Source organism: Chanos chanos, chromosome 9 (genome assembly GCF_902362185.1).
Source record: "Chanos chanos chromosome 9, fChaCha1.1, whole genome shotgun sequence".
In the NCBI taxonomy this organism is placed as follows: domain Eukaryota; kingdom Metazoa; phylum Chordata; class Actinopteri; order Gonorynchiformes; family Chanidae; genus Chanos; species Chanos chanos.
Genome location: NC_044503.1, coordinates 9,971,238 through 9,984,424, shown reverse-complemented (window position 1 = coordinate 9,984,424; position 13,187 = coordinate 9,971,238). Strand labels below are relative to the sequence as shown.

General features: G+C 40.0%; 2 protein-coding genes across 4 annotated transcripts; one reads left to right on the top strand and one right to left on the bottom strand.

The window, feature by feature from the left end:
- The first annotated feature begins 2,199 nt into the window (after nt 1–2,199).
- On the top strand, nt 2,200–4,875 carry abt1 (activator of basal transcription 1). The gene is made up of 4 exons (XM_030784555.1): nt 2,200–2,320; nt 2,770–3,141; nt 3,472–3,647; nt 3,968–4,875. Exons 2-4 carry the CDS (start codon nt 2,796–2,798, stop codon nt 4,346–4,348), a joined length of 903 nt encoding a protein of 300 aa, XP_030640415.1. The 5' UTR covers nt 2,200–2,320; nt 2,770–2,795; the 3' UTR covers nt 4,349–4,875.
- A 256-nt stretch (nt 4,876–5,131) lies between these two features.
- comta (catechol-O-methyltransferase a) lies at nt 5,132–13,059 on the bottom strand. Of its 3 annotated transcripts, none has more exons than XM_030784766.1 (7): nt 13,020–13,059; nt 11,665–11,687; nt 8,647–8,730; nt 6,956–7,073; nt 6,022–6,215; nt 5,662–5,793; nt 5,132–5,530 (listed from the first exon to the last, which is right to left on the bottom strand). In XM_030784766.1, exons 1-7 carry the CDS (start codon nt 13,057–13,059, stop codon nt 5,351–5,353), a joined length of 771 nt encoding a protein of 256 aa, XP_030640626.1. In that variant the 3' UTR covers nt 5,132–5,350. The 3 variants fall into 3 exon arrangements, with proteins under 3 accessions (XP_030640626.1, XP_030640625.1, XP_030640624.1); XM_030784765.1 differs by lacking the exons at nt 11,665–11,687; nt 13,020–13,059 and adding exons at nt 11,496–11,515; nt 12,057–12,067 and having other exon boundaries at nt 8,647–8,786; XM_030784764.1 differs by lacking the exons at nt 11,665–11,687; nt 13,020–13,059 and adding an exon at nt 10,864–10,970 and having other exon boundaries at nt 8,647–8,818.
- Between the last annotated feature and the right edge of the window lie 128 nt (nt 13,060–13,187).

Here is a 13,187-nt window from a genome sequence, read left to right as displayed (position 1 = left end):
ACACACACACACACACACACAAGAAGTGAAAAACTTATAATATAACTTATATATATATAAAGCCTTGGCTTTTTGTTTGATGCTTCCATGTCCTTTCTCTGTGTGGTTACATTCTGATCTTCATGGCTGATCTAAGTTGTGGCTGAAAAGGTTTGAAAATAAAGACACTGGTTGAGCTTTGTTTTTAAACTGTACATATTCAGAGAGCTGCACCACACACTGGAAAAGATACAAATTCAGTTCACTTCACTGACAGGGCAGAATTCTGTTTTCACATCGCACACATATATTCAGAGAGCTGCATTTTAACTTAAAAAGAGAACTCAGTTCAAACTGAGAGGAGCTGTGTTCAGAGTCCTTCAGAGAGGTCTGAGTGCATTGGCAGTGCTCAGACATGCACTTCTAAAATTCTAAAATTTTCAAAGTTCTTGAAAATTGACTGAAAGCAACCAAATATGAGGACATGTTATGAATAACTTCTTCACAATCTAGGGCCTACAGTATAAGTATATAAATATTGTAGGTGTGTGTGTGTGTGTGTGTGTGTGTGTATATGTGTGTTTGTGTTTGTGTGTGTGCTAACTCTACTGTAAATGGTTCATAGTATGGTATTGCTGTCAAACCAAATGTGAGATTTAATTTAAAATGAAATAAATAAACAAATAATAAAAAGGGGAGAGGGGTAAAATAGACTGATAATGGAATGACACTCCTGTAATTACTCTCATCCCTGCTGTTCACACAGCCTTTCTGTTCTAGAATGACATACATTTAAAAATAAACCAAAACAATGATGAACATCCACACATTAGTACAGACTTTTGAAAAAACACAAAACTGCATTACAACCACCGATGAGAGCATTTACATTCCATGCAAGCATAGAACCTGAATCTCATAAAGTCATTGATGAAAAGAAAAAAAATTCCAATCTCCATTCCCCCAGCTTTATATAACAGCATTCAATATGAAACATGCCCTCTTCCCTTTGTCCCTAGAGATGCTGGGTTTGGTGTTCACCGTTATATTTAAACAGATAGACAGACTTCTGACAGGGTTCCAGAGCACTTAGTAAGCCCAAGTCATCCTGTTCAATAATGCACGAACACACATATGACGGGCACATGGTCATGCATATTAAAGCACTGAAACCCTGCAGGGAGGAACACACTCTTGGGGCAAGAGGATTGGGAAGAGGAGGCAGAGGAGGAGGTGGCTGTGGGGGGGAGGTGTCAGAGGTTGAGTGCTCTATCTTCCCCTATGCGCGTCTCTAAAACGTCTCCCTCTGATGTTTCTGACATCCCCTCTTCACTTCTGACATGGCTTTTCGCAGCCTCTAGTCTTCTGAGTCCTCTAGGCAGCTAAGCTTTAGCTTAGGTCATGAGGTACTGATCAGCACTGCAGGGTTTGACACTATGTCTTTAGTAAATGCTGTCATCTTGTTGAAGTATCATGGAAAAATCATGAATTTCATTTTGAAGAGTCTGGAATTTTTGGTGTACTGGGTTGACTGGGTTTTGAGGGCTATGTTTTAGCACTACCGGTGTTCAAAAATGAATAAATACAGTCCTGTTCACATTTTTGAGATATTATTCATTTTTCTCAGAAGCTACTAGATTTTCCTTTTTCTTTTCTTTTCTTTTCTTTTTTTTTTTTTTACTGTAAAATGTATTGTTTACTTTTAACACTTTAGAGCTAATCTCAAACCTGATAAATGAATGATAAACTGATATTACTGGGATACTAAGTTAGTTTACTTGGTTCTGTGCTGCCTCCCTGTGTTCTAAAATGGCTATAACAAATAAATCAATAATTACATATACATATATAATTTTTTTTTTTTTTTTAAAACGGTGTATAAGAAAAAATTCACCCTGCATCATCATATCGTCTCTGTATTTTTATTTTATCAGCCGATTGACACTGTTACAGATTATTCCACTCTGTATTCTGACACACAGGCGACAGAAGAATGTAGAATAAGATCGAAGAAAAGTATATTCTAAAAGTATATTTACTCTAAAACTAACCAAGTGGTAAAATGTGTACAGACTAAACGGTTCTCTAAAAGCTAATTTGGATAGTCTGCATTGGCTAAAAATTAATCCGCGCTAAACCTGGCGATGTTTCGAAATGTAAGGTACTGCACCTTTAAGAATACTATTGGCCTCTATTGGCTCGTGTTGTAGACGTCAGAGTTCTCCGTTGCTACAGCAGTTGCACACGTGTTTGCTACAGTTTAGATCTATCACAAAATTCTTACTTTGACATAACAGTGCCAATTTAGAAGTATATAACATATAAGGACGCTTTCGAAACGGTAAGAAACCTGTCGTTTTACTGTGTGATTGCTCATTTATCGAACATACAACACTGTTTCAATATAGCTAACATGGTGTTAGCATCTATCCTCATATCAGATCAGCTCTAAGGCTAACACCTAAAGAACCTCAACTACTCTGTAATATATTATTCTAACAATATGTACTTCTTTGACACCCCCCTCCCCCAAAGTTTTGCTGTTTCAGCAAACAAAAATTTTGTCTCTGTTCCTTAAAACATAATCAAGTCGTTTCTTTGTTTTAACTCTGTCGTCTCCGGCTAATGGTTAGTCGTTTAGAGCTTAGATGTTTAGGATACGTGTTGTTTGACTCGCAGGTCATATAACCATAGCCACACAGCACATTTAAACGCCAATTTACTGTGTTTTCGACATTTTGGCTGATGCAGTGCTTAAAGGTGTGTTAAACTTTTTCACTCTTACAACAGCTATGCAGTCTTAGCCCCCTCGAAGTATGTCTGTTGAGGAGGAGAAGGAAGCCGAAATGTCTGACGACTTAAATAGTCTAGATAACACAGACATGCTGAAGTCTGAGCAAGGGGGAAAAGAAAATGCTAGTGGAGATGTTGCTAATGACGGAGACGTGGAAGAGATTGACGAAGTGATGGCAGGTGGACACGGTGAAGACGAGGATCAAAAAGATGAGGGTGATGAAGAAACTCTGAAGGAGGAGAAAAAGAAAAAACTTATGCCGGGCATAGTTTACCTGGGACACATTCCCCCGAGACTCAGGCCAAAGCATGTGCGAAATATGCTTGGTGTGTATGGAGAGATCGGGAGGATCTTCCTCCAGCCTGAGAGTAAGATTTAAACAACGCATATGGCTTTTTCATCATTTTAAGCAATATTTTAATTGAGAATACTGTATACTACGTCAGGAGCAAGTATATTATTTTACTGACTAACTCCATTATTGTATGTCAAGTTTACGTTGGCACTAAACTCCTGTTATTTCTTTTACTTATTTTCTCTCACTGTTAAGGTCACCCACTGAGCTAATTCAATATAACATATATGACTGGTGGTGTTGTCCCAGTTTTTCCATGTAAACCTATACTCTTATGATGAAGTCTCAGGGATTTACTGCATATTATTAAGGAGCCCTCATAGAAGAATCTTGTCTCTCCCAGACCGTGCTGTTCGCAGAAAGAAGAAGAAAGCAGGCAGTAATTCATCCAGTTTCACAGAGGGCTGGGTGGAGTTTAGGGATAAACGGATTGCCAAGAGGGTTGCGGCCAGTCTGCACAATACGCCAATGGGCAACCGTAAGAGAAGCCGCTTCAGCAGTGACCTCTGGTCTATCAAGGTATAACAGATGTGTCTGTTCGCTTGAAATATTCAGAGATGCTAATGAGGCATGTTCTTTGTCATTAAACTTGCACATAAATAATATATTACCAGAAAAAAAAAACAACAACAGAAGTTTCAAATACATTCTGCTTTACTACTACTGCTGTGACTTACTTTCAGGTTTTTATAAAGAGGAAATGTTAAAACATTGCACAAATTTTGAATAGAACAAATAAAGAGATGGCTGTGCTGCAAAACCTATGTATGTGTGCATTATAAAGGTGTTTCTTTACATAGCAAAGCCTCTAATCAGACCTTTGCCTCATTCTGCTGCAGTACTTGCATAGGTTCCAATGGTGCCACCTGAGTGAGCGGCTGGCCTATGAGCAGACAGTGTACCATCAGCGACTCAGGACAGAGATCTCTCAGGCTAAGAGGGAGACCAACTTCTACCTGGCCAGCGTGGAGAAGAGCCAGAATCTGGACAAACTGAGGAAGAAGAAGGAGAAGAAAGGAGAGGCCATGGAGGAGAAGACGTGGGACTTCAAACAGAGGCGGACGGAGGAGGAGATACAAAAGAACCGGCTCAGCAAAAAAGGCGTATCCAAAAAGAACCTCCAGAAAGCCCGGGACATGGTCAAAGCCCACCAGGAAAAGGCCCAGTCCAATGTGTCCCTGCTGGCTAAGATCTTTAACAGGGGAAGATCCGAAAACTGAGCAGAAAGCAGTGATTTGGCCCATTTCAGGAACGATGTGATACTGTAAGACAGTCAAGGGCCTTACTCCACCATTTGTGGATATTAGGGTCATTTCAGATGATTTCATATTGAAGATGATTTGGAGTCAAGACCTGTCATGGAAACTTGGCAAAGTATTTATCTTGGCAAAAGACTTTGATTGTTTTGGTCTTGTATTTTTTATGTGTGTATATTTCATGCTGTGAATATGTTTTTGGATATGAAAACCCTATTGCTTTATCCAGTGATCTGATATGTGGGGAAAACAGGTCCTCAACAGCAGAGCTCTACTAAACACACCCTAATGTAGAGAGGATATGTAGAGAGCTTAGAAACAAAGACTGCACCACTGAGTAAGGAGTCTCTATTACTAGAAATTTCTTTTGAGTATGGAATAGATGATGACTATTTTAGTTTAGCAAACTCTCTCTCTCTCCCTCTCTCTCAGTGTAGTTAGTTTTTTGGTCAAATGTTTCATAGTGCTATTTAACACAGACCTGTAAACAATACACCATTGTGTCTTAAAAAGATTGCAATAAAAGAAGCTTACAGAACAGAGAATTTATAATGAAGTGTTCATATTATGACAGTGTTATTCAAATATGTGCTGAAATTGTTGTTTTACGACTGATCCTGATCGAGGAAAGGACAACTGAAAACAACAGCTTTAAACTTTAACACAACTTAAGTTTCAATACTGAGAGGGGTTCACAGTAAAATGAGATGGTTTTGCTTGGAATAACCACAGGTCAACGAAAGACGAAACAATTTATTTGTAATTTTAATAAAACCAAGACATTAAGAGTTTATTACACATTGTAAGTAATTATTAGATTGACAGAGCTCAGGTTAACAGACTGTTCTCCGTTTGGCATCAGAATTTGTCACTAATTCCCTCAATATACCTAAACGGCAAGTTATCATGAGTAAAAAGAGAACCATGTTCAGTTTTTCAGAAAAATGTGTAAGAGGTTACGTCTCTTTATCCTAAAAAGACAGATTTCTCCAGGCCGTCTTCCACGTTTGTGTACTCTAGGTGCGATTGGAAGTACCTGCTCTCGTACCGGGGGTTGTTTCGAACATAGTCCAGGTACTCGGGGGCCCCAGGACAAATCACGTTGTCTGCTAGCAGGACAGAGCCTTTTCTGAGCAGTCCGCACTCCTGACGCGCAGAAAAGAAAGGGAAGGAATAACATTATCATCAGACTCACCTTTTGCGCAAGGGCTGACTCAAGCCGAGGACTCCTCCAGTTACTCATGATTCTATCCATGTAAATTCAATACTTGTAGTACCTCTAGCAGTTTGGTGTCGGGTACATAGCGATCTTTCCAGTGGTCCAGAAACACAAAGTCTAAGCTTGTGATTCCAAACCGTTCTTTTAGTTTGGGGATTGAATCTCCAGATGGTCCTTCCACTAGATGGATCTTCAACATTAATAATAGAGATAGGGCTGTGTTAACAACAGAACAACAATCACAAAACGCAATGCTTTTTTAAAATTCTATCAAATATTTAACTTTTTCATATTTCATGTCAACACATCCACTATTACTATCAGCCCCCCCACCTCCCCCCATTACCTGATTAGCACCATACATAACACGTAATAGACATACCATGACTGTTCAGTGTATCTTAATCTTGACCCATACCTTGTCTTGAAGCCCTGAGTGTGCAATAACCTGACGTGCCACAGCAGCGTAGTCTGGGTTGAATTCCAAGGTTATGAGGGAGGCCCCAGGTGGCAGCAGGCGGGCAATGCGGACGGTGGAATACCCGCAGTATGTGCCAAGCTCCAGGGCCGTCGTTGGGCTAACTTCACTCACCACAGAGTCCAATATAGATCCTATGTGGAGACGAAGTAGCGTTAATGTTTAAGTAACACTAAGGACACCACCTGACTCATGGCTGACTCAAATCTGTATCCGTTAAGGGATGTCGTTCAGTGATTTCAATGTGTGATTAGTGATTCTCACATTAGATCCACTGACTGGTAATGCATACTGCAGCAGTGAACACAGAAAATCAGATGGCAAAATGAGAGCACAGCCAAGTACAATATGTCTGATAGTTACTCTTTGGCTTTATGATTCATAAATGCAATAGTTACCTTTAAAATAGAGCCATTACCATCACTATCATAGCTACAAGTAGAGATGTTTAAAATAACTTGTAATACTTGATGAATATCATGGTCTCTATGAGAATGTCTATGGTGTTTCACCCTATAGAGGTGGGTGTACGATCCAGCTCTATGCTGTGGCAATTCTATGTCTATGTGTGTTGTGGGCGGCCATGCAAAGGTCTGACTGAGCCAACACACAGCAGTGCACCATCACTTCACATTCAGCACAAAGCACCATGACAACACTCTGGGCCATTTCCTAAAGAGCAAAAGAACAAAAGATAAATGGAAAAGAACGGAGAGATAGAAAAAAAAAAAACATACCAACATGGAAAGGGAGGATGCTACATGTGGACATATGAGAGAGAGAGAGAGAGAGAGACGAAGACAAAGCTAGAAAGTACAGGGAACGTAGGAAACACAGACAGGAACGCGATCCTGGTCCAGAGTGAAAGACGTACCTTTTTCATCACCCACGTTCATTGCCCATTCGCTGTGTCTGCAGAAGTAGTCTATGGCTGAGATGACGGACTGGGGATCTCCTTTGGCGGCATTCCTCTGCACCGCTTTCAGCAAACGCTACATGAAAAAAGTGAACTCTGAATAACACCATATAAACACCACACCAACAAAGTTAGCATGCACTTAGCGCTGACATGTCCCGGTGCTAAGATATTACATGAGTATATTTTACATATGTTACTATGTAACCCATACATATAATTCATTGACCTGCTATGGGATATGTATGAGTTACAAAGTACAGTACAATGCACTGAGTGCACATCACGAGTGAGTAAACAGAAGGTTGACGGTAACTTCTATTTCTGCATCAGACACTGCATAAAAGATACGTTAGGTTGACAAAGCAATGGAGAGGTTAAACAGTGTAGAGGTAACTGCCAAAGTGAAGAAACACTTGAGTAAATGAAAGACATAGAGTGTACCAGAAGCAGGTGCTTTCACAGAGATATGATTCCTGACTTCATAAAGCAATAAACATCCCACCCATCATGCTTAGGGTCATGTGTAAAAATTTTGGGCAGGTCCTGTCATTCATTATTTTGGGTCAAAGGACAGAACCTCATTGAAGGAAAAGTGATTGCTAAGGCATGTTTGAGCCAGAATTTCATTGATGAGGCCTGATGAACCGGCTGTTGTTTCACAGGAGATAACAGATAAAATGTTGGCATGTAAGTTTGAGGGAAATCATTAACTTGGCCCAAATGGTGTTTAAAACGTAGATACATGACCACGATGCTGAGCTTGACATGAGAGGCAAAACAGAGGAGCAACTCTAAATTAGCTGACTGCAAATGCCAGACTAAGACAATAATGGGCAGTTTCATCACGAACAACTTTACAGCAAACAGTACATAAACCCGTCAGTACACTTAATACTGTGCATTTGCAAGTAAACTGGTATAAAAGACATACACATCATCTGACTGCAGTTGACCTTAGGTCAAGTGGTTAGAGTACTGGTGTGTCATTAGGTCAGCTGAGTAGAGGATAAGTGTTTGTATGATGCTTACCACAAGACACAAACTTGTAAGAGTGCTTGTTTTTTATGGTGAAGGGTTTTGGTGACCTTGTGATGGTGTAGGTTAAGTTTTACTGGCATGGTTTATCCAATCCTTTATAGGTCTGGGCACCAAATAAATAATAATAATAATAAAACATTCTGAATAATTATGTTTATCCTACAGTGAAACATTTTTTAGTTAGCTAGGAGTGGTCTCTTCCATTATGACACTGCTGTCATCCACCAGGTATGAGTGGTCATTGAATGGTTTGATCTAACATTATTGTCTCAATCGCCAGATCACAACCTAGTCGAACAACTTCCGGGACATTCTAAAGCAGTCCTCAAGACAGCGTTTTTTTCACCACCATCAACACAACACCACATGATGGATTTTTTCACAAAGGAATGGCTCTCCATCAAACCAACAGAGTTCCACACACTGGTAAAAACCTATACCGAGACATGCGCTAGCGGTTAGCGGCGCCTCGCTGACCCATTAAGATATTGTATAATTGTGTTGTCCATTTTGCACTTCCGTGAGGCGAGGTGAGTCAGACGCTAAGATGAAATCATAAAGTCAATATTTCAGTTCAGACATTGCTGCTTGGCACAAGGAGGGGTCACCTGAGGTCGGCTGGAACCGGTGAGAGAGTTGAGAAAGCGCTCCACGAAAACGTCGTGCCACAGCAGGGCCAGACGAGCATTGCGCTGCACTGCTGCAGGGATGAGCCAGTAAAACAGGGCATACAGGACAGCGACTGCCCCTCCAAACACAGCCAGTATAGTCAGCAGCATGCTGCAAGACAGACAGAGAAGGATCCCAGTGAAAACCTTTTCCTTTCACATCCTTATACCAGGCGAAGAGTAAGAAATTATGATGAGGCTGAATATAAAGGGTTTTAAGAAAGACAAGAATGCACATTATGAATTTTACCTACCTTGTGACAGGGCATGAGTGTTTATATAGAGCACAACCCTTGCACTAACCTCTGAACCCAGTTTATTTGTTGACAGCCACAGTTTTAGATTAGATTACATTCAATTTGGTTGTCATGATGCAGAGTACAGGTACAAAGCCAATGAAATGCAGTTAGCGTGTAACCAGAGGTGCAAAAGAATAGTATTATTTATTGAGGTATAAATGAGTACTACAGCATAAGTGATGCTATATCTACAGTATGTACAGTGTTACTGACAGTGGAAAGCAACATACATACAGATTATTATATATAGTATAATATATTAAATATGTTATACATAGAGGTGAGGTGGACAGAGTTGGAAAGTGGAGTGTATATGTAAGGGCTGTACGTACAGTAGAGGGGAGAGGTTCAGCCTGTGCATAAAGGTACTGGGACAAATATAAAAGTACTGAGACACAGTGACCAGTTGTCTAACTAAACTTCTACTGAATAATAATCAGGCATTGCATAGTGTAATATTTCCAGATGCAATAACTGTTAAAACATAAATCTATGGTGTGAGTGATATTGTTAGATGGTAAACAAACATCTTCCCTGTGTGGTATTTTGCATTACACACAGGATAACCTCATTTATACTATGCATTTAATTGAGGATAAAAATATTGTTAGATTAATTTTATATTTTATTTTTTTCAGAATCCTCTTTACTGTCTGTAGACACGAGATGAATGCATCACTACATACACAAAATTTGTGTTGGCAATTTTTTTTTTTGTTACAAAATCAAATACATTGCCGCAGGAGAGGAAAGAGTTAACAAAACTGGGACTGAAAAGAAAAAGGACCCCTGATCTCAGAGAAGGTGCAAATGCCAGACTCTCTCTCTCTCTCTCTCTCTCTCTCTCTTTGCTTGTTTGAGTGAAATGGAGTGGACTAAGGAAACAGTGCAAACTCTTTAGTGAACCTCAAACGTTGCTTCCGCACATATTGTGTTGGGAATGACCAGCAGCCCAGGGTTAAGAGCCGTGTCAGAAAAGCAATTTTCTCACTCTTTCCACACTACCAGGACTAATAATGTTTGCCTAGTCCTGTCTTCTCTACATGAGAAAATATGTCGTGTGAAAAACACAACGCGGTTACGAACATCTGGTGAGATTCAACAGGTAATATTTAAGAAGGCATTATAACATTTTGACTGATTCAGCCTGGTATGTAAAACTAAAAAAAAAAAGATAAAAAAAAGACAGTGCAAATGTTATTCTATCTATACTAAAATGTTAGCAATTGAAAGACTTTCTGTTACTGAATGTTTTCAGTAACCTTGTATTCACCGTAGAGAGAGTCACTGTGCTTCTGTTTTAACAATCCTCTTTTGGAATATTTAAAAAACTATTATAATCCTATTTTTTTTAGACTGAAACACACTGTCTGTGACAAAAAGACTTGTTGAATACAAACTCCCTCTCTTCAGAGTCAGTACTTCTGTCCAGAGGTAAAAGCCACAGGCAAATTGTTGCCATGGACCTCGGTGAAGAGAGGAGTTGGAGTGCAGCTGAACAGTGACTAAAGCACATTAATAATTAACTAAACAGTGCGAGGCTGTTTAGGACAGTTATTTACAGCATTCTTCACTCTTGAACATATTTTACATTTTTTAAAGCTCAAAGTCATGTAGCAAACTGCAGCAGAATCACAACAGAGGACATATGACTGAACATAAAGTATACAGCAGCATGCTGTTTCTACAACAGACATTGCCTAAGGACTTGTAAGCACATGCTCGGTCAAAGAAAATATGTACAATAGTACACATCATGTATAAAAAATATTCTACAATTTCATTCCTGGAATTTCAAAAGCTAAAGATGAAGGGTCGTTCTGTCATGCCAAACACAATTGTAAGAACCATATCTTACTTCCTGCTGCAGCTGTCTTCACGCTCACAGATGATTTCCCTTTCCTCTTATCCTCCGTTGCCTTTCTCTCTCAAAGTCTCTCACCAAACAACAACGCTTACTCCTCGCCTCTTTTTTTTCCCTCCCTTCCCTACCTTCCTCCCTCCCCCTTCTCTCTCTCTCTCTCTCTCTCTCTCTCTCTCTCTCTCTTTCTCTCTTTTCTTCTGTTCTCTCTCTTTTTGCTTTTTTCACCCTTTCTCCTTGTCTGCTATCATGTGAACTAAGAATATAGCTACAGGTCAAAATGTGGAGGGAGACACACAAACACATGCACATACACATAAACATATGTCTGCACTGGTGCGCACGCGCACACACACACGCACACAAACCCTCACACTCACACAGTGACTGTGATATACAAGCCTTGGCACACAAACGTTCACACTCATACGGCTGGAGCAAAGGAGGAGGGCTGAACTTCGGTCGACTAGGCGAGTTTTTAATCCCTCTTTAGCCAATCATGCAGTAATCCTTCTCCCGCTTCCTTCAACCCCTTTCCTGGCTCTCTCTCTCTTTCTCTCTCTCTCTCTCTCTCTCTCTCTCCCTATGTGACTCTTTCTCACCCCTCCCCCTCACTCTCCTGTGTTCACCCATGCACAAACAAATAATGCTGACAAAAGAGAAGATACACATTCACGGTCGTTCAATAAATTTACAAAAATATATTAAATGCCTAAAATAGAACATGACATACCCTCCAAAATGAGCTATGATATTCACAGAGTAGAGAAGACCAGTCATTATACAGTCATTCCATACTTGATGTAACACACTTAAAATACCTATGATGATATTCTAAGATGATGGTAGGTAATGCTTGAGCTTGGATAGGTCCCGGTGGTCACGGCAAATCTTTGACCTAAACTGTGCTTGCTTTGGGAGGCCTCTACGGAGAGATACAGGCAGAGGTCACTGGCATAGCACAGTGCAGTCTTTCCAGTGCCTGCCAGCTGCAATTTTCATCACACATGCATACAGATGCTCCCAGGTAGAGCACCTCCATACAGAGAAATTCACTGCAGAAGCCATATTCATGCACACCATACCATGTATGATACCTCTGACATGATGTGGCAAATATTATTTCTCTCATCAAAACAACTGTATTCCTTCTGTTAATGTCACAGACATACATAATGTAAATATGGAGCATTCCTAACATCGCTCTTTCGGCTTAATTATATTCATAGCACAATCCAAGTATTTGCTTTATCGTCATCTTGTTACAACGCCCTGTGACAGCATGAGTTATCAGATTATCATAAATCTTCATGTTGTAAATCCATGCAATTTGACTGAAGAGTGGCTACTGGTGGCACACAGAGGTATTTTCATACCACTGTCATTATAATTAAACCAAGGTCAAACATACATTGTCCGGCCTTGCCAACAGCTAATGTTACTTTCAATTAAAGCTACTTGAGCAATGGTGTGTGAAAATCCTGTCCCACTTGCTTGTTTATTTAGGCTCCAGAGTGAAACGAATGAGCCCTACAATAAAAACATTACCGATACCATTACCTGACCCCAAATGAAATCTAAACTGAGGACTCATAGGATGAAATATTGTTGAACACAGGTCAGCTGAGACAAATATTCGTTTTCAATGTCCTACAGTACAGTAAGTGAGAAAAATATGCAAACTAAATGTACATGTTAACTCTCCAGAGAAAACACCTTTTATATGTTCAGTGTAGTTCTTCATTTTATCTTGAGTCCCAAGAGTTTTACTTGTTTCAGATGAACACCCCCAACTTTACACATCAAGGTTTGGTGAACATTAAAAATGTTGGGCAAAACTCTTCAGAGCAAATAGAAGAATGTGCTTTGGCTTCATTCATGTCTTGTGTTTCCAGGAGCTTGTTAAGCTCCTAGGGGGGGTTCTTAGGCATGCCACAGTTATGAGTCATTCAGGGGCTCCACTGGCCTGCCGGGGATGCACTGTCCTCCAGGGGACAGGGCCTTCCAGGTTAGGTTTCCCTTCAGCTCTCTGAAGTATGCTGAAACCCATCCCCTCTCCGTAAAGCAGGGACCATATAGCTGATTTACAGAGATTAAGAATCAACATTCAAACATCCCTGTTTTACTTTTGTCCTTTTTTTCCTTTTGTTAACTGTTTATTATTATCATCACCACCACCACCACCATCATCATGATCATCATCATCATCATCATTATTATTATTACTATTATTATTATTATTATTATTATTTTAACACAGTGGCATACTGCATTGAATGCTCAACAGCCATGCTTAAAAACGTAAGGGAGGGTGTACTTGG